This window comes from Diadema setosum, chromosome 16 (assembly GCF_964275005.1).
Source record: "Diadema setosum chromosome 16, eeDiaSeto1, whole genome shotgun sequence".
Lineage (NCBI taxonomy): Eukaryota > Metazoa > Echinodermata > Echinoidea > Diadematoida > Diadematidae > Diadema > Diadema setosum.
Genome location: NC_092700.1, coordinates 7672221 through 7692787, shown reverse-complemented (window position 1 = coordinate 7692787; position 20567 = coordinate 7672221). Strand labels below are relative to the sequence as shown.

General features: G+C 38.3%; 1 protein-coding gene across 1 annotated transcript in view; it reads left to right on the top strand.

The window, feature by feature from the left end:
* LOC140239446 (structural maintenance of chromosomes flexible hinge domain-containing protein 1-like) overlaps positions 1-19963 on the top strand; it is a 91132-nt gene extending 71169 nt beyond the window's left edge. The window contains exons 36-43 of the mRNA XM_072319282.1: positions 4852-4937; positions 7579-7701; positions 10480-10670; positions 11295-11407; positions 12272-12342; positions 13220-13385; positions 17548-17706; positions 19779-19963. Coding sequence (XP_072175383.1) covers positions 4852-4937; positions 7579-7701; positions 10480-10670; positions 11295-11407; positions 12272-12342; positions 13220-13385; positions 17548-17706; positions 19779-19945 — 1076 coding nt within the window. The 3' untranslated portion in view covers positions 19946-19963. The remainder of the gene's footprint in view (positions 1-4851; positions 4938-7578; positions 7702-10479; positions 10671-11294; positions 11408-12271; positions 12343-13219; positions 13386-17547; positions 17707-19778) is intronic.
* The last annotated feature ends 604 nt before the right edge of the window (positions 19964-20567 follow it).

Sequence of the window (20567 nt, the reverse complement as noted above, 5' to 3'; positions counted from 1 at the left end):
CGGCCGAATTCACGATCCTTTTTGCGTTTATTTCTACCTCAAATATCAGCGGGATCGCGATGATTTCATGTATGACTTCGGATGCAATCTTTTATGATACACGCGCCAAAAGGGGTTGAAAATGTGTCCTTTATTTTTCCCCGATAAACTCTTCGCATTTCGTAAATGCGTTCTTAAAAGATATACACGACACGGCCAAAAATCATGATTCTTTTGCGCCTATTGTTTCCTCAAACTTCAACGGGATTGCGATGATTTTATGAATTATTATTCGGCTCTAATCTTTATGATGCACGGGCCAAAAGGGTTTGAAAATGTGTCCTGTATTTTTCACCCAATAATCACTTCGCATTGCGTACATGCCTATACGTCACGGCCGAATTCACGATCCTTTTAGCGCCTATTTCTACATCAAATATCAGCGGGATTGCGATATGTCATTAATTATTTCGGCTGTAATCTTTTGTGATACATTCACCAGAAGGGTTGAAAATGCGTTCTTTATTTTTCTCCCGATAATTTCTTCGCATTTGTGCATGCGTTTTCAAAATTATACATTGCATGCAGGGCCGAATTCGATATTCTTTTTGCGCCTATTATTGTTTACTCAAATTCCAACGGGATTGCGAAATTTTCATGAATTACTATTCGGCTGTAATCTTATATGATGCAAGCGCCAAAAGGGGTGAAAATGTGTCCTTTATTTTTCTCCCGCTAATCTTTTCCCATTTCGTACATGCGTTCTTAAAAGGTATACGACACGGCCGAATTCACGATCCTTTTTGCGCCTATTTCTACCTCAAATATCAGCGGGATTGTGGCGATTTCATGAATTACTTCAGATGTAATCTTTTATGATGCACGCACCAGAAGGGTAAAATGTGTTTTTTATTTTTCTCCCGATAATCTCGTCGCATTTGTGCATGCGTTTTTGATAACCAACACGGCATGCAGGACTGAATTCAAGATCCTTTTTGCGCCTATTATTTCCTCAAATTTCAACGGGATTGCGTTGATTTCATGAATTGTTATTCGGCTGTAATCTTTTATGATGCACTCACCAAAATGTGTCCTTTATTTTTTTTTTTTCTCTCTCCTCTATAATCTCTTCGCATTTCGTACATAAGCTTTTGAAAGGTACAACGCGGCCGGTCGAATTCATGATCCTTTTTGGGACGATTTCTACCTCAAATATGTAAGCGGGACTGCCATGATTTCAAGATTTTTTTTTTCCTCCCTAGTATTATCTCTTCACATTTTGTGCATGCGTTCTTAAAAAGTACATGGAAGAGCCGATTTCGTGATCCTTTTTGCGCCTATCCTCATATGAGACCATTCTGAGCGAATGAAAATATTCATTTGTGAAATGACTGTGTAAAATGAAAATGAACGCGATCAGATCCATTTACTGTATCGCTGAATATCGAATGTGTTTTTACTTTTTCTAAAAATCGACACAAGTAAATTAGTTCTAACAAAACTGCCACGCTGCTGCGAAGCCGGGATCGGATCGATCTTGCGTTAAAAAATCATGAGTAAAATGAACCAGAAATGCGTGCGCTTCTATCAATGCTTCTTGTCTGGCATGACCGCCGATCGCAAGCAAACGAAAAGCAGTTACACTGTACATGCTCTGCATGTATTGCATTGCATGGCAGTGCGTGAGCAGCGCCAAATGCGCAAGCTAAGCGAGGGCGAATAACTGGTCGACTAGCGACTGCTAGTGAGTGTAGTGAGTGCTCAAAACTAATGTATGTTTACTGTGCAAAGTGCACCGGTAGACATAAACGAAAACTTGCGTAAAATTTGTTGAACAGTGCGATATCTTGCATTCTGTTTCTCCCTGATCGGGGCGGCTCTTTTTCTTTCTACTGACCCCATCAATGCTTTTTTTTTTACTGGTCATGTCGGACCGGTAACTTGTGGATTTCCTGAAAAGTTACCGGTCCGACAGTGACTTTTACCGGTCTTTGACCGTCGGACCGGCGCCAGTGTGCAGCCCTGGTTGTGGACAAGCACTCCAAGAGGTTAAGCCCAGCGTTACATATTGTACATGATGAAACGGCTAAAGCCTAAATTATGTGAGCCTCCCGGTAACCTTTGTAATTTTTGTGACTTCCGGGATACTCGTCATGAAACAGAAGTATCAGTTGATGATTTTGCATTTGCATGTGCCGTGACCAAAAATATGGGATGAAGTTTCTGTACACATTAGACATTCAATATTGCTATGTGCTCTTGGGTCAAAATTAAAAGCACTTGACTGCTTTCCTGTGACTACAATTTGTGATAGTAGGGAGCTTTATATTTGCGACGCGGATGTTTAGAGGACATTTGCGTTGGCAGTTCCCCTCTCTCCCTGCATTGTGTTGCAGAGTAGCTTCAGATTTGGTCTGCATTTCTGTGCAATACACGAGTTCCCCAGGCTGTGGGATACTCTACCTTCTGACCTCAGAAACTCAGTCCTTACTGTATCTCTTTCAACATGGTGCAGTCACTTAAATTCCCATCTTGCCGAGACACCTTAAGTGTCGGATTTGGTATGTCACTGATTTCATGTGGAGTACATGTAGTTTTATAGCGACATTCATTGTATTTTATCTTGGGCATGAATTTCATTCACCGTTAAATGTATTCATGTATATGTATGATAATGATGTATTCATGTCCACGTGTATGTTTCCTATAATCAATTTTGTGGATAGTTTTTTTTTTTTCTAAGAGTTGAGGTATTTTAATTGAAATAATGAAATATGTATGAGTGAAAGAATATGTGTTTGTTAATTCTTGGATTTTTAATCTGTATAGGGTGGCGTACATAAGTATGCATACCTCATGGCATTAATCTGATTAAAATGTTTATAATTGTTACATTTTTTAATGAAATTTTATAATTGTTTTTTTTTTCTTTTACTGCGAAGATCAGACAATATAGAATTGTATTCATGCCTAAGATTTGCCAGCTACGAGCTGTTTTCCCCTTAATTTTTGATAACACTGTTTTCAACAAAAGCAGTAATACGTCTTTTTTTGGTGAGACAGTCAATTTGTTGTTGTTGTTTTTTACCTTCCCCTTTCTGAGAAACGTCATTCCTTCCCAGCCCAGGAGGCTGTAACAAATCTTTTACCTCTGCTTTTTCTGTTTGGTATCTGTGTAAATTCTTCAATGATTTTACCTGTTTGTCATAGTTTAAACCCTCTTTTTTTTTTTTTTTTTTTTTAGAAACAGCTGCATTTTCCCCAGGTTTTTTGTCATTTAGTCAATCCAGCAGATTGACAATAATTATAATTGTATAATTATAATTATATGTTTATACATGTTATGTATATGCACATTGATTATTTTTCTGTGTGTTTTTTGGGGTGTTTCGTGGGGAAAATGGGTTGAATTTAGAAATTGGGATTGGATAGGGATTGTGGTATACTGCTGGTTTCCTTGTTCAGTTTTGTTGGCTTGGTTACCACGCGCCTAAACTTGTTATTAATGTTTGTAGAATGTTTTTTTTTTTTTTTTGTTTTGTGCCAATGGTTGCATAAAGGGGGTCTCCGGGATTTTCATTTTTATTGGAGGGTTGAGCAGCATTGGAGACGCACACTGCATGTTATGGTTTTTGGTCAGTCGTGGGATTGGGATCGATTTCGCTTCTTTGTGAGGCAGGCCACAGATCTCCTCTCAAGTCTTATTCTTTGTTCGTTTCAATTTTACTGACATTGTATTTCAAAGTGCCATTTTGTGTTTTTGAATCATTTTGGGGTTTATTGGAGGTTTTTTTTGGGGGGGGGGGTTTGGGGGGTTGGGTTTTTTTTTTTTGGGGGGGGGGGGTTGGTTTTTTTTTTTCTTTTTTTTTTTTTTTTTTAATATGAATTTTGGATTGGGGGTGTTTTGTGGGTTGAGAGAATTCTAACTGGTATTGTGGTGTTTTACTGGTTAAATTGATAAATGATTTGGAAATATGGTGAATGTAATGAATTGTGTGTGGGGGAGACACATATCCAGGTTTTGGGTGTTTTTTTTTTTTTTTTTAATGAATAAATATTTTGTGATGTAATAATTATGATGGGGACGGGTGGTTGATTTTTTTTTTTTTTTTGTGACTGGATTTTTAATTGGGGAGTGAGTGAGGGGAGGGTTGGGAAAGTAAAGGGATCTGTTTTATAATTATATCACCCTTTTATTGGTGTGATCATGAGTTTGTAAATTGTGATTTGATATTGTCGGAAAATATATAAGGATTTTTACATAGTTTGTATTTTTATGCAAGAGATTTTAAACGGTATAGTTATGAATATTTTATTATGATAATCAGTGGCACATAAATCTGTAACACTGGATGCGCCTGGAGGGGATATAGGTTAGGGCGGTCCGCGGACTACAGTTATTTAGTTAACTTTGCCCAATGCCTGGCAGCCCTTCAGGTGCATCCAGTGTTTAGGTATTTTTGTGTTATTGTATTGATTGATTATTTTGAGTTTTGTAATTGATTGTGAATTGTATGTTTTCTGCCAAATAAAATAATAATAATAATAATAATAATAATAAGATTTTGCGAAGACACAACCTTTACAAAGTGAAATAGGGCCCCCTTATGAGCACTTCGTCAAGATGCTCTTTGCATTGTGAATTTGAGCGGACACAAAAACGGCCCGGAAGCGAACCGTGAAAATTCAGATGACGCGAGAGGTCGTCTGGAAAACCAGAACAGGTCTTTTTACTCTGAACGTCCTCGCCGCGAAAGTATAAAGCTCCCTAGTGAGTACATAGTACATCATGAGCTGTTGCATCCCAGTGGAATATAATTTGTTCTGTTTTAGAGAAATGTGTGTTGTGAAATGTCTGCTCACCCACGACAGATTCTGTGGAGGACGGAGCAAAGCGAGAGACAAAGATTCGACAAGAGTTGAAGCAGGCTGGGGTCAAAGCCGGTCAAATGGCCACGGTGAGGACCACATTCATTCTTATCCATCTCGTATATTTGCTGTGCATATGTTTGAAACGGCAAGTTCAATTTTTTTTTTTTTTTGTTGCTAAAACATATTTTAGAAGGAAAAAGAAGAATAGGTGAGTTAGGTGGGAGTGGAGTAACCTGTCCTTTCCCCTATTCTAATTGAATGTGTTGAAGCTTCTTTGTTGGAGATGTGTGATTTCTTTCATAAGATTTGAACGTGGTGGAAACAATCCAAACTGTGTTTTGATTATTTCATGAAGAAGTCATCATTGAAGGTTCAAAGGAGCTTAAAGAAGAAATCCATGACCTATATAAAGATTATTCATAATATAGTTAAGAAATCCAGGATTCCGATGAGCTTAATGATATACCTCACTTCATAACCGTTGCAGCAAACGAGATTTTTACATTTGGGAATATTTTCAGCCAAACAGTTCAAATTGCTGAACGGAATCGAAATCAATCACGTGACCCGATGACGTTTCACCCTCACATTGCTCGAGCGAAGTTTATTTGCGGAGGAGCTTAGGAGGAGCTCAATACACGTACAGTACCTTGCGCAGCTGTGTTGTATACACTGAGCTGCATGCATGATATGCATGCTGTTCGACATCGTGCGTGCATCATAACATTGAGCGAAGATGCCGATGTGTCAGGCATACGGGTGTACGAATAAGCCTGGGAAAGGCAAGAAAAAGAGCTTCTCTCAGATACCCAACCCAGAAATAGAAAGGGAACGGTGTGCAAAATGGCTCAACAACATTGGAACGGATAAATTTGATGTGAAGACGTACAAATTTAATCCAAATCGAGTCGTATGCGAAGACCATTTTGAGTCGCACTGGTTCCAGGATGACATTCGTGCACGCGTGATGGGATATGTGCATCAGCACTGCCAGCAGCGGCAGCCCTCTTGGTCAGTTCTTCTTGATTCCACTCTGGTTGGAAAGCATATCCAGGTGGACCCGACATGACACTTGCAGTAAAACCACATAGAATGAATGTACGGCAATAAACGTAGATTAACAAAATGGGCGCTAATTACAGCGGAGAGAAAATATAAACGAAAGAACAAGCGATGTATGAACTGTATGCTGTACGTATGTACATGGTTCACGGTGTAGTGGGACGCGACGCGACGCACGCTGTGAGCTGACCGCTGAACGCTGCGACAACACACGTACATACACACACACTCACACATAGTACTTTATACAAGTGGCACACACGTCATCGGGAATTGCATTGTGGTAGAGAACAGTCTCGCTCACTTTTAATGCTTCTCGCAAAATGAAAATACTAAGCAAAATGATTAAAAATATTTTCCGTCAAATATTTGCGAAATTAAGAGCATATCTGAGCGTTTCATATTTTTGTCTTTCATTTGAGCATGACTTTATGTAGTCCCGGATTTCTTCTTTAAAGGGATGGTATAGTATTGGTTGACGTGGGGATTCAGCCTTTTAACTTTTGCTTGACACTTCATGAAATGTCAAAAAGCATACAATTCTAAAAGGAATTCAAACTTCATTTGATGAAAATCGGTTTTGAAGTGGCTGAGATATCCAAAAACAAATTAACCCTATTTTAACTGGGCTATTTGAGACCAAGTTTTTAGGGGGGGCGCGATCGCTGCAAAATTTTGCCTGAACATAGAGCCGGATGTCAACTACAAGATTACATGGTCATACAATAGAAAAATTTTGATTTTCTAATTTTAGTATATTAATTATATAAATTTATGCATGAAATTCATATTTTCACCTGTAACTCCATTAAAAAGACTGAAGGATTGCTAAATTTTTGTTTAAGAATTCCTTAAGACACATTAAACAATTTTCTTGCAAAAACTTTGCACAATCAAAATCAATTTCTTTTGTTTTTTATTGTTTTTTAAATTTCTTATGTATTTTCTTGTTTTTTAACCTTTTGTTTTCTATTGTTTTTTGACCAAATTTTGTTGCAGGCACGTTTTCAAGCTTATCTACATTAGAATTGATTAATTTCAATGATTAAAAGTGGAAATAATCTAATTTATACTTATATCAATTTAACAAAAAAGTACAATTTGCATTGGATTTGCACACGATTTGCACATTTGGGTTGACATGCACATGCAGATTATTGCGTAACTTCAGAACGGTTTACCTGGACGCCGCAAATTTGGTCTCAAAATATGCGGGAGACTTCAATGAAAAAAGTCATGAAATGACGCAGCGCCATCTTTTCGCGTTACGGAATCATGGCGCGAAATGTTGGGGGGGGGGGGGTCAATTTGACCCCCCCCAGTTAATATAGGGTTAAGCAAAGTGTTCCTAATAAAAGGTGGGTCCCACCTTTTATAAGGATCGCTTTGTTTGGGATATCTCATCCATTTGAAAACAAATTTCCATCAAATGAATTTTGAATTCCTTTTAGAATTATATGCTATTTCATATTTCATACAAGGTTTCTCATTATCTCAGAAAAAAAAAAAATCATCATCAAAAAGCGCTGGATACCTGAAGTCCAATCTCAACCAAAACTGTTCCATCCCTTGAAGTTTTTTTTTTTTTTCTGTCATGAAATCCTTCAATGTGAGGCATTTTCATAACCTGATTGCTCTTACTGTCTTGTGTTCACCATCCTACAGAGGGATGGAATTGCCGCGACGACGTCGACACTGGAGGAGAAGATGGAGCAGCTGAAGAACAAACCGAGGAGGACTTGCAGAATTCCCCCCATTGAGACGCACGATAAGGAGATCCTCGGCAAGGTTAGATCCATTCTAGCTTTGTACAGACATGTTTGGACTGGAGGAATGCATGTATGAGTAATTATTCTGCGTAAACTGGGTTTAGCACAGATGTGGTGACAAGAATGAAATCATGTCGGTTCTTCATAAAATGTACACATTCCATAGACTTGTTACTGACATGTAAAAGTTAATACTCCTAATGATTTGAGAAATAGTCAAGTGCTCTGTCATTAATGCTACATGTAGAAAAGTGAAAGTGTGTTGAGTGTTCTTTGTATTTTCTCTACAATTTTGCATACCATGTGTGACACCACAAACTGTAGACAATTTCTAATCCAACCACGGTGCCACCAACATTTTAAAGGAAACCAAAAACCAAACTATGAATGTGGGTTGTAGAATTTTGTCGAATTCTTTTGAAGAATTCTGTTGACTCTTTCGACCCCTCTTGGGGTATCAAAGTTCAAACAGACATAGAATATAAAAAACAGAATAACAGATTTGTGAATACAATCCTTGTAGATTATACATAATAACACAAAGATATAAAAGATAATACAATGTATTACTATTAGAGTACAAACATGAGTAAAATAAAAAGAGAAACCCCCCCCCCAAAAAAAAAAAAAAAAAATGTAATCCGGGTAATAATAAAACACCAACTTGTACACAACTAGAGCCTAGACGTGGACAATCTACATGGATTGATTGGAAGTAGTAATATTAGTAGAACACAACAGTGAAGTTTTGAGGAAAATTGGACTATCGAGGCAAAAATATGAATTTTTGAATTCCGGTGCCACCATTGGTGGGTAAGGAGACTACTACAGCTCATGACGTCATTTTGGACAACAAAATAAAGAAAATATGCAGATTATTTCATCGATTGGCTTGTTACTGACATATGTAAAATGTAAAAGTAAAATTATCCCCCAGCTTTCTGATCGGAGTGAGTGAAGTGCACTTTCATTATGATAGCAAAGTAAAAGTATGTTTAATTTTCTTCACATTTTCTTTATATTGTTGTCCAGAATGGCATCATGATCTCTGTTATTCTCCTTATCCAGCGATGACGACACTAAAACGTTACAAATTCATCGCTTTTGAATTGATTGTCAAATTTTTCTCACACTTCCACTGATGTATTCTAATGGTACTGCTGCTTTCACTCAATGCACATTCATATTTGGGTTCTTGTTACCTTTATACTTGTTAGTGCACTCCAAATACAGTTAAAACAAAATGTCAGATACAGCAAAGTAAAATTCGGGTCCTTAATCACCATGTAATCTTAATATGCTTCATTGTTTAGTTACCGTAGTATAATGAAATCTTAATATTACGCAAGGAAAATGCAGGTCCAGAGGACTTCATTATAATGTGAGTCACCCGTATGAAACAGTTTGTACCACCCCAACGCATCCTACCCACCCTGTCCTTCCCACTTGTTAAAATCCACTTCTGATACACTCTACCTAACAGGAGAATGAAACCCAAATATATACTGTACATGGATTGAGGAAATGCAGCAATTTAAGAACACATTAGCAAAGTCTGAGGAAAGTGGAACAATCCCTTTAAAAAATTTAGAATCTTTAACCCTAACTAGGCCGGGGGGGGGGGGGGGGGGGCCTCCGAGGCCCCCCCCCCTCGACATTCCACACGATGTATCACTATTGCGAAAAGCAATCGCCGCGACGTTTCATGACTTTTTTCTTTCGAGTCTCCCGCATCTTTTGACACCAAATTTGTGATGCCCAGGTGCACGGTTCCGAAGTTGCGCATAAATATGTACGTGCATGTCAAACCAAAAATTGCTCAAAAACGTGAATTTGTGTACAATTTCAATGCAAACTGTGCTTACAGGCAAATTTCATAAAAGCATGATTATTTTGGGGTTTTATTGATTAAAATCAATTGATAACATATTTTCTTGTTCGGAACAATGTCGCGGACAAATTTCATTGAAAAAACAATAAATTACATAAAGTCGAAAAAACAAAGAAATACATAAGAAATTCAAAAAACAATAAAATACTTCAGAAATTTTTCCTGATAGCACAATTTTTTTCTCTTACATTTGCTAAGGACACTAAAAAGAATATGTACACAAAAAATGTGCTCATTTTGAGCTTTATTTAGTGATTTATACCAAATTGTCTGATTTCATGCATCATGATGCATAAATTAGCATAATGTAGCCTAAGTGATAATTTAAAAAAAAATCAACTTCATGGTACTTTAGATTACGTCACAGGCAACGTGTGTGCGGTCGATGGCCGAGATCTGGAGGGGGGGCCTCAGAGGCCCCCCCGGCTCTATCATCTACCTAAATAGCCCGGCCTAGTTAGGGTCAAAGGGATGGTACAGTATTGGTGGAGATGAGAATTGAGCTTTTAACTTTTTTGTGAGATACCAAGAAAGCACTTATGAAATGGTACAGAGCATACCATTTTAAGAGGAATTCCTGGTTTATTTGATGAAAATCGGGTTTAGAACGACTAAAACATCCAAAAACAAAGTTAAACAAAGCAATCGTGATAAAAGTTGGGTCCCACACTTTATTAGAATTGCTCTGTTTTGGATATCTCAGCCATTTCAAAAGCAATTTTCATCAAATAATCGTTGAATTCCTCATGGAATTACATGCTTTTTCATATTTCACGAGAAGTTTCTCATTATCTCACCAAAAAATGTTAGAAACCTGAAATTAGGTCTCAACCAAAATGATATGATCCCTTTAACACAAAGATGTTTGTATGTGTGTGTGTGTGTGTGTGCGTCTTCCTCCTACAGATTGGTCACCTAGCCGAGGTGGAGGATGAGAATGAGGCACGCGTTATATCCTGGCACATGTCGACAGACTTGGACTGCGTCCTCACCACCACCATGGCGAAGTCCAAGGAGGTGCTAGCCAACAGCCGGAATCGCCAGCAGGTCCTGCCCATCGACACCATCTTCAAGAGAGACGTGCCCGAGTGGGACCGGTGAGTATCTGGCCGCCACCACCGTTTTAACCATCTGATGGGCCAAAAGCTGCGGTTGGCAGAGGGGTTTTGACCTCATTAGTTTACCCCAAAATTAAAGCGTTTCTTGTTTGTAAAAATTGTTCATCCATTCTTGAGTTATTGTGTACACCGACAGACAGACAGACAGACAGATAGAAAACATAGCCTTCACTGGCCATAGGTTTCACCTCGTGGTAGAGGTAAATATTAAGAAATCGTGTGCTACAGAAATGAGTGTGCTAAACATTATTTTCTGTCAATAACCATGGAGTTTTGAAAACTTGTCAAGTTTTGGTTTGCACACAGTAAAGGACAATGCTGTGAGCATCCCTCATTCTTCACCTACAGAGTCCTACATCTCGAAAGTGAAATCTTAACCTCTTCTCAAAATTACTCCTGGGACTTTTTGTTGATTTTAAGATGCACGTTTTTGTTTTGTTTTGTTTTATTTTGTATTTTTTTTGGTATAATATATATGTTTAATATTTGTATTATTTTCATGGGCATGTTTGTTGTAGATATAATGTATGAAATATTAATGTGTAGGTGTGTGTCATCGGTGCAATTTGTAGTTTTTTCTCCTCTCCCCTCCATACCTGTCAGGCCCCTCCCTCACCGGAGAATATCAGCCTTGAAGAATGTCAGACCACGGGGAAATCCCACTTTCGTCAAACATCTCCTCAAATTCAAAGCACATCACGAGCATTGCAAGATAGGTAGATATGTGCTTGTTTTGACATTTTGTCGCCTTTTAGTGTTTTTTTCCCCTCTTACAGGTTGTAAAATTACCTTCAATGTATTCCTCTTTTTTTTTTTTCGTTATTTGAGAAAACAGTATTGTACTTTTATCTATGGTCTGTGTAATTGAGACCAATGTTACATGTATGTTTCAAATGCGTAATTGCTTATATTGAGGAAATATGTGATGAAAATTTGATCTTGAAAGATCTACATTGAAGGTTCTCAGTTGACATGATAATTTCACAAGGAGGGGGGTCCCCAAAAGTCACTTTATGTCATTCTGTGATTTCCTATTAACAGTTTATTGCAGTATATGCTGAATATTTCATGAGGGTTTACATGTGTTTTCACAAATTTAATTTATCATGATACACTGTAGTTACTGTTATGATTAACTTGAGTTTTGCAAATGTTGGGCATTTCACTTTATGTAGCATGGTAGTCCGATTGAAGCATGTGGTTGAAAAGCTTGTATCTTTCTGAGGTATGTAGACAACTTTTGTGGCAAATACTGTATACGCCATATATTTCGTGAGTCTAAATTTTGGCGAATCGATACTTCCCGACGATTTCGCGAATGGTTAAATTCGCGATCATGGAGTCCCGTACTGAACGGAGAAATGCGTACGTGTACGTCACATTCATATCAGGATCAGAGTCAATATTTTCACATGTTTTTAATTTCGTGAATAGCAGCTGACTCGCGAAATTTGCAAAAATAAAAACCTCGCGAAATATTCGGCGTATACAGTAGAGCAGCATTGAAGATTACGAAAAGAAGCTAGGCAATACAGCATTCGTCCCCAACAGTCTTGTATCTCTTCTCTTTTCCTTCCCAGCCTTCGGTCTGCTAGCTCAAGACACCATCATTCTGGACACGTTGGACGACGCCACGGCGTACAGACAGCTGGTAAGGTGTTCGGCATACAATTAGTGAATGGTCGGTCACGAGTGCGATGGTACAAGATTTCTATTCAACGAGGAGAAGCCGAGTTGAATAGTGCGCCTCATCTTTCACCGAGTGCGAAGCCGATCGGTTCAAGTTGTTTACAAAAATGAGTGACAAAAGTACATGCTTGTAAGAGCGGTTATAATTGTTGCGTGTGGGCAGCAAATGTTTATTTATTGTGACATCAGAGCCGTGTGATGGAACAAAAATTGGGGGTCAATTGTGAGTTTAACGCTGGAGTCTATGGAAAATGCCATGGTGACGTCAGCCATGCGCTATCCATTTTTGCTCAAACAAAATTGCACAGCTGACAGTCACAGTGTGCGGTGGAACTCTTAACTAAATGTCACGTGATGGGCAACTGACCAATCGGATAGCTGCATTCTAATTAGGTGTTGTATAACAGAAAAGAAAGTGCCCCAGGCGGTATACAGTTGGTCATCAGTACCATGGTTAATCAAATTCAAAATGTGGGATGTAGTGGCATTGCAGTTGATATATATAATAATTACACTTACACACATACACACACAAACTAACAATAGGGTCTACATTGTGGGAGTACCCCACTGTTTTCTCCCACAGACAAACTCTTTCCAATGTGTCATTTATACATTCACAGTGCTGACTAGGTAAAGGGAAACATTAGATGGAACCCCTACCACATGTATGTACCTCTTGCTCATCCACACACACACAAACATGTACAGCTGTTACATGTACACATTTCTTTTGTTCTTCGAGTATTGTAGCTTTGTAAGATTTATGGTAATGATATTAAGGAGCTGTATGTGATATCAATCATAAATTATTCTCTTTTGCTCTTCTTCAATGGCAGATTGTTCAGCACATGCGCTGCCCCACCCTGCTCACTCGCGATGGTCACCGCATCCGCAGCAACGGCAAGTTTGGTGGGACGCAGAACTTTTGCCCGCCCGACCTCCGGGGTTTCATATTTGGAGCACCGCCCCCAGACGAGCTCTTTAAGCTTGAGAGGCAGATAGGTGAGAAGAGAATGCTCTCGTGTCATCCTATTCAAATGAAAAAGACACCCAAATATATTTTGTATATATGTGACTGTGCATCACAAAACGAACAAAAAGTCGCACGCACTGATTTTGTGTGAGGACTGAAAATAGGTGAAATGGGTCAACCTAGCCAATCTTGACTTTTCCAATTTTTCTGAAAGAGCAAGTCTTCTTCTACATTATGCTAAAATTTGGGATCGTAAAACGAACAGGAAAGTGTGGTTTTAGCAGTTTATATCGAACACTTTTTTTTTAGAATTGTGGGATTACGCGTGTCTTAAGAGTCCCCTTTTCATTTAAAAACCCTGTACACATTCTTCACTTTCAACTCTTAATAACTTTAGGAAGGATCATGGGCAGAATGTGTTGATAAAACATGCTCAATTTCAGGTCAATCTGATAATTACTTCATTGTGGTTACTCCCGTGGTTAACATCCTGTTTTATGTCCCATTCATTGCACAGGTAGCACGGCTTGGTAAAGATTAAGCGCTTAAATAGACCTTGTACTTCAGAGCCTCTTTTCTCAGTTCACACTTTTCTGGAATGTGTGCTTTCTTTCCAAAATTTAGATAGGTTAGGAGAGTCCATTTGAATTGAGTTATACATCATTTTAAAGCTTAAAGTCTGCCCTTTCAGAATCTGCTCTTAACTAAAAATCCATGTCTCGTGACTTTTTGTTGGTTTTGTGATGCAGGGTCACATACGAAAGGAGAAAAACCTGGATATGTATGTCACATACTTCTAAGCATTTTCATGCAATGACTTTATGTGCAAAGATAGTACCCCAAAATGGGATAAAGAAAACGTGTGTTGGAAAAATGCAAATTTGTCTACTCTGATTTTTAATGAATTGTTTGAATGTTTGTTTGCTTTTTTTTTAATTTGTGGATATATTACCTTTTTGGACAAAGATTCTAGCAGTCTTTCCAGTGACTAGTCTGTCCTGACTTTGTGTATTGTTCTGGGATGATTTTTTTTTTTTTTTTTTTTAAATCTCTACACATTTTCCTCCTGTTTCTGCCATCTCTCCACAGAATTTATATGCATGGAAATGAAACATTTCATAGCTCATAATCAAGTATAAAAAATATGGGGGTCATCTGGACAGGTTTACAGGCAGAAAAGCTAGCCAGCCTGACCTTAGCCTAGGGTCAAAGTGCAGTCATGCATACACATCAGTTTCTGATTTGATCTTGATTTATATCAACAGCACCTATTGCAACAAAACTCAAATTTGCTTTCCTGATTTCTCCATTTTTTTCACAAGAATTTCGTTACTTTGAAGATTTTCTGTATTACAGCAGATTTAACCCTATTCTAACTGGGCTATTTGAGACCAAGTTTTTACTGGGGGGGGGTCAATTTGACCCCCCCTTCAGATCTCGGCCGCCGATCGCGCGATCGCCGCAAAATTTTGCCTGAACATAGAGCCGGATGTCAACTACAAGATTACATGGTCATACAATAGAAAAATTTTGATTTCATATTTTTTAATAAATTAATTATGCAAATTAACACATGAAATAATATTTTCACCTATAACTCCATCAGAAAGACTGAAGGATTATTAAATTTTTGTGTCAAAGTTCCTCAAGACACATCAAACAATTTTCTTGTAAAAAAATAGCGCAATCAAAATCATTTTCTTTTGTTTTTTATTGTTTTGTTAATTTCTTATGTATTTTATTGTTTTTTCGATCTTTTGTTTTCTATTGTTTTTTTGCCAAAATTTGTTGGAGGCACTTTTTCAAGCTTATCTACATTAGAATTGATTTATTTCAATGGCTAAAAGTTGAAATAATCTAATTTATATCAATTAAACAAAAAACCACAGTTTGCATTGGATTTGCACACGAAATCATGAATTTGAGCGGTTTTCGGGTTGACATGCATATGCAAAACATCGCATAACTTAAGAACGGTGTATCCGGACATTGCAAATTTGGTCTCAAAATATGCGGGAGACTCAAATGAAAAAAGTCGTGAAACGACGCGGCAAAATCTTTGCGCGTTGCGAAATCGTGGCGCGAAACGTCGAGGGGGGGGTCAATTTGACCCCCCCCCCAGTTAGAATAGGGTTAAAAATGAATGCATTTCTTGAAAACAACAACAACAACAACAAAAACAATTTGATGAAAAATATATTTAGCACCTTCTGGAAAAGATCTCTTCATAAAGTGGATTGAGTGAATGCAGCAATAACAGTGGAACACATCAGTGAAGTCTGAGAAAAATTGGACCATCCTTCAAGTTGTGGATTTTGAATGTTTAGTTGATGCCATTGCTGGATGAGAAGACATCAGTTTGTGACATGAATTCAACGTAATATTATTTTCATATTTTCTAGCGTATTAATGGGCTCTTTATTTTCGTTTTTTTTTTTTTTTTTTTCAGAAAGCTGAGAATCAGATTGTCCTTAACATGTGCTAGTTATAAGTTGAGGGAATGTGTACTTTTCATGAAAAAAAAAAATGGTGGAATTCTCTCCTTTGATCTTATGTAGGGTCAAAGATCTTTCCAACAAGATGAACCGTTACAAAAATGCATAATTTCTTGCTCAATGGTGTCTTTCAAACTTGGTATGATGGTGTATAGCTGGCTATTCTAGGTTCCTATAATGTAGTTTATGTTGATGCTTCCTCAGTATTTAGACCTTTGGAAGTTGCCTCGGTGCATTTCTTTTGTGTGGCCTATCTGCTCACATTGCTCACAGATTTCATTCTCATTTTATGTTGAAGTACATATGTATAGCGCGTGAATATGTAGAGGCCTTTTATTTTGATCAACCCATTGAGGACGGGCTGATTTTGCTACAACATGCATTTCCCATAGATGCCTGCCCGAGTAATTGTTGTTGTAGTTGTCATGAGCAATAGCTTGCTTGAATGGCAAGTTGTGGTGCCAACGTGTAGTGACAGCCAATCAGGAAGCAGGATTCTTGTCATTACCGTGACACTAAACTTGCTTTTGCAGCAAGAGTTGCTATCATAGCAAATTTTTTTTTTAATGAAATGGGTCCTCATATTATCATAGGACAAGTAGAGAAGATTCTGTAATCTCATTGGTCGAGAGCCGCACTTCAAATTTTAGTGGTTGCATGTTCAATGTCAGTCATTGTTATCACTGATGAGAAACACTGTAAACATGCTATTGCACACTTGTAGCAAGAAGAGAGTAAGCGAACTTAGCAAGAGATGGCGAGCCATGCATCCATTTATGGCTAATGCATGGTGTGCATCTATGGTAGTATAATATGAAATATGATCAGCAAGTTTGCCAAACGTCAATAACTATCTAACATCTTTCTATTAACCGAATTAAATGGTGCACATTTCTTTTCATGGGTCAGTAGAAACAGTATTTGGTAATGATGAATCTATGTATAAAGTCTACAACCATGAGGTGCAGCACTATGGCAGCAGAGTGGGTTAAAGCTACGACTGTTTATCCTTTGCAGACGGAAACAAAATCCAGGTTTAGTGCTAAAATATGAGTTAGTGATAGAAACAACCATGTAAAAATGTTAGTCTGTATAGTTATTGATAAGTATTGTTAAATATACAAAATGTGAATAATAGTTCTTAGTAAAATTATTTCTAGAATAAACTGTACACAATTGTGGTTTATTTAGAAAGTAAGTAATATGTCCTCATACGTGCCACTTTATTGCCAAATTTTTCATGTTAGGATGTTTTGTGGTATACCTGAACTGTAAATATATGCATTGAATGTAATAATTTGAATATTTGTTAAATCGCTGCTCCCAATGGTAAACACTACCTTTGAAGCAATTTCGCATGTAGTTTAATGTACACGATTTCTACTGACCCTCTCACACCTGTGTACTAGTACTGTAAAACACAATATTCTCGCGGCATGAAACTTTCGCGAATTGCCGTCGACAGCCTGTTTCGCGGCATGAAATTTTCGCAAGTTGCCTCTAACATTCAGTGCATATAGTATAGACAAGAACTTTCCCGTGCATTTTAATTTTGCGAATCTTGGCCCTCGCGAAATTCATGAAATTAAAATGCATGCGAACATTCCTCGTTTTACAGTATTCATTTCGTTCACGTTATGCCTCATGTCATGTGATCTCATTGTCGTGCACCATGTGACGCTTGTCCCCCACCCAGAGCTACTCCAGGAGCTGACCAAGGCGGTGGTCACCAGGGAGAACGCGCAGACGGAGCTGAGCAGTCAGGCGGCGGCGCTCCGCTCCGACGACATGATGAGCAAACAGAGGGAGTGTCAGGAAGCGGAAGAGCAACTCACCCTCGTTAACCAGAAACTGAGTGAGTCTTCCCACAGGGGGAAATTTCATGTTCAGGTGTTTGGGTTGAAAAGGTTGAAAACTGTTTTTTTCTGACAAATTTGCTGTCAGCTAATCAGATGCAAGGATTTCAGCAGCTTTTATTTTAACAAACAGTTTGTTCAAGAAAATATAATTTCATAAAGTGTTTGGGTTAGATACCTTGGGGATTTTTCTGACAAATTTGCTCTCAGCTGATCAGATGCAATGATTTTAGTAGCTTGTAGCAGTTTGTCTGAAAAAATATCTGACAAAAGGCTTCATGAAGTGCATGAGTGCACACTTATTCCTTAATGTCTTCAGAAAAATGATATTTTGTACAAATCAAAATTAAAGTAGTGCTTTTAAAGTTCTTTCAAGTTGATAAATGACCAAATATTTACCTACCATTTTGGCATTTCAGAGATTTGCAACATCTGCAGATATACCAACTTGGATAGAGTCATAACCATTTCGCTTTTTGTGTGTGTGTCTGTTTGTTATGCCTCCGCCACGAAGTGGTGCCGGAGGCATTATGTTTTCGGGTTGTCCGTCCGTCCGTCCGTCCGTCCTTCCGTCCGTCCGTCCGTCCGTCCGTCCGTCCGTCCGTCCGTCCTTCCGTCCGTCCGTAATGAATTTTGTGGACAAGGTAACTATCGAAACCTGTTGAGGTATCCTAATGAAACTTGGCATGTATGTGTATTAGGGGGTGAAGTTGTGCCTATCAACTTTTGGGTGCACATGCTCAAGGTCAAAGGTCAAAAGGTCAAGGTCAAATACATAAAATTTCACTATTTCCACCATATCTATTGAATGCCTGAAGATATTTTCTTGAAACTTAGTGTATACATGTTTTACCCAATTAAGATTCTCTGGTGAAAGTTTGGGTCATGAGGTCAAAGGTCAAAGGTCAAAAGGTCAGGGTCAAATTCATAAAATTTCACTATTTCCACCATATCTATTGAATGCCTGAAGAGATTTTCGTGAAACTTAGTGTATACATGTATTACCCAATTAAGATTCTCTGGTGAAAGTTTGGGTCATGAGGTCAAAGGTCAAAGGTCAAAAGGTCAAGTAAAAATATTAAAACTTCTTTTTTTTCTCCGTACCTTGGAAAATTGTTCAAGGTATCTTCATGGAACATAGTATATACATGTACTGACTGGAAGTGAGAGAATGTGGGGTTCATGGGGTCAAAGGTCAGGGGTCAAAGGTCAAGTGCAAGACTTCAAAATTTTACTATTACCCTCATATTTATGCAATGCCAGCAGGGTTATTTTTTACACTTGGTGTATGCGTGTGTAACCTAATAAAAATTCTCTGGAAAGTTTTTTTTTTCCCTTTTTGCCTCAAAGGTCAAAAGGTCAAAGATCAAGTGAAAGTGCTGAACTAACTTTTTCCTCCATATCTCGGAAGTGGCTCAAGTTACCTTGAAACTTGGTACATATTATGCATGTTCTACCTGAAAGTAATTATCTTATGAATTTTAGGGTCAAGGGCCAGATGAAAATGGTAACAATTTACTATTCAATTCAGAAATTGCACTTTTTCTCCACACCTGTACCTTGAAAATTACTCAATGCCTAAATGTATGAATGGGTCAAAGTCAAGTTAAAGTCTGTAAATCCCTACATACATGCTCTCCTATTCATCCAATTAAACCTACGTCAAGGAAGGTGAACATTCAACACATTTGTGACAAACTTGTCATTCCAATATTTTGCCAATTTTGTGAAAATGTAATCACACAGTGTCCACATGTACTATCTAGACCTATTGGGAAAATCATGCATTATGGCGGAGGCATACCAGTCGCCAAAGCGACATTTCTAGTGTTAACTTGCAATGTGTTTCTTTTGTCTTCATTTTGAGCATAGTGTATTCCAAGTTCACAGTACTCTTGAGTATGAAACTTTACTGTCAGTGCTTTTGTCATAATGTGGAGTGCTCCACATCTTTTGACAAGCCCCTCTTGTTCCAAAAACTGACTGACATTGATACAAACTTAAGAAAGTCTGACAGTTTCATTATATTAGTGAAGATATATAAATATATTATACACTTCCTTTTCATCAGAACTGGCGGAAAAGGATGTAGCCGCTTCGCAGCCAAATCATTCCGGAAGTCACAGGAACAATGACACTAGTCGCGAGCGCACGACTACCATGCAGCGAGGGACGTCGCGCCGTTCAGCCTCGGCGTCAGTGGGCGAGAGTCCGCGGTCGAAGCGTCGGAAACCGTGAAGTTTACATGTGCATTAATCATCCTAGTGAAAATAATCTCCTTTGTGGAGCGAAACTATTGTAACGATCACCTTGATAAAGTGGGTTGAATGATGTAATGCATCCAGAATACAGTGATGATTTGCGAGTTTGACTTCTGTTTTCATCAAAAGTGCGTGTGACCAGGATTGTCGCCTGACCAAGTTTCTTCCATATGTGAGCGCGGCCCCCTGGACAACAACGCACTTGTGTTTATCTGCGAGTGTGTCCATTGAATCTCACAGTGGCACATCATATTTGTTTTCATGTCTGAACCATGTGCAAACTCTAGCGAAGTAAACGGTTTCTTCCTTGTGTCAGACTTTTATATGATGACGCCAATGATATCAATGGTATGAGTGGTTGGTGATCTGTGGCATAATTTCTCACTTCTTCCAAGCCGACAGCAATTCCCTGGCATTTACATGAATGACTGGAAGATTTATGTACATTTTGTGCCAAAAAAGCAACCCAACTTGTAGACTGTCACTCCTCACCGTAGTTATTCTTTTGCCAGTTTGCAAGAAAAAACAGCACTCACTGTTATTTTTTCTTTGTCGGTTAAAAGGTCCAAACTTTCATGGATATGCATGTTTGCAAGCCC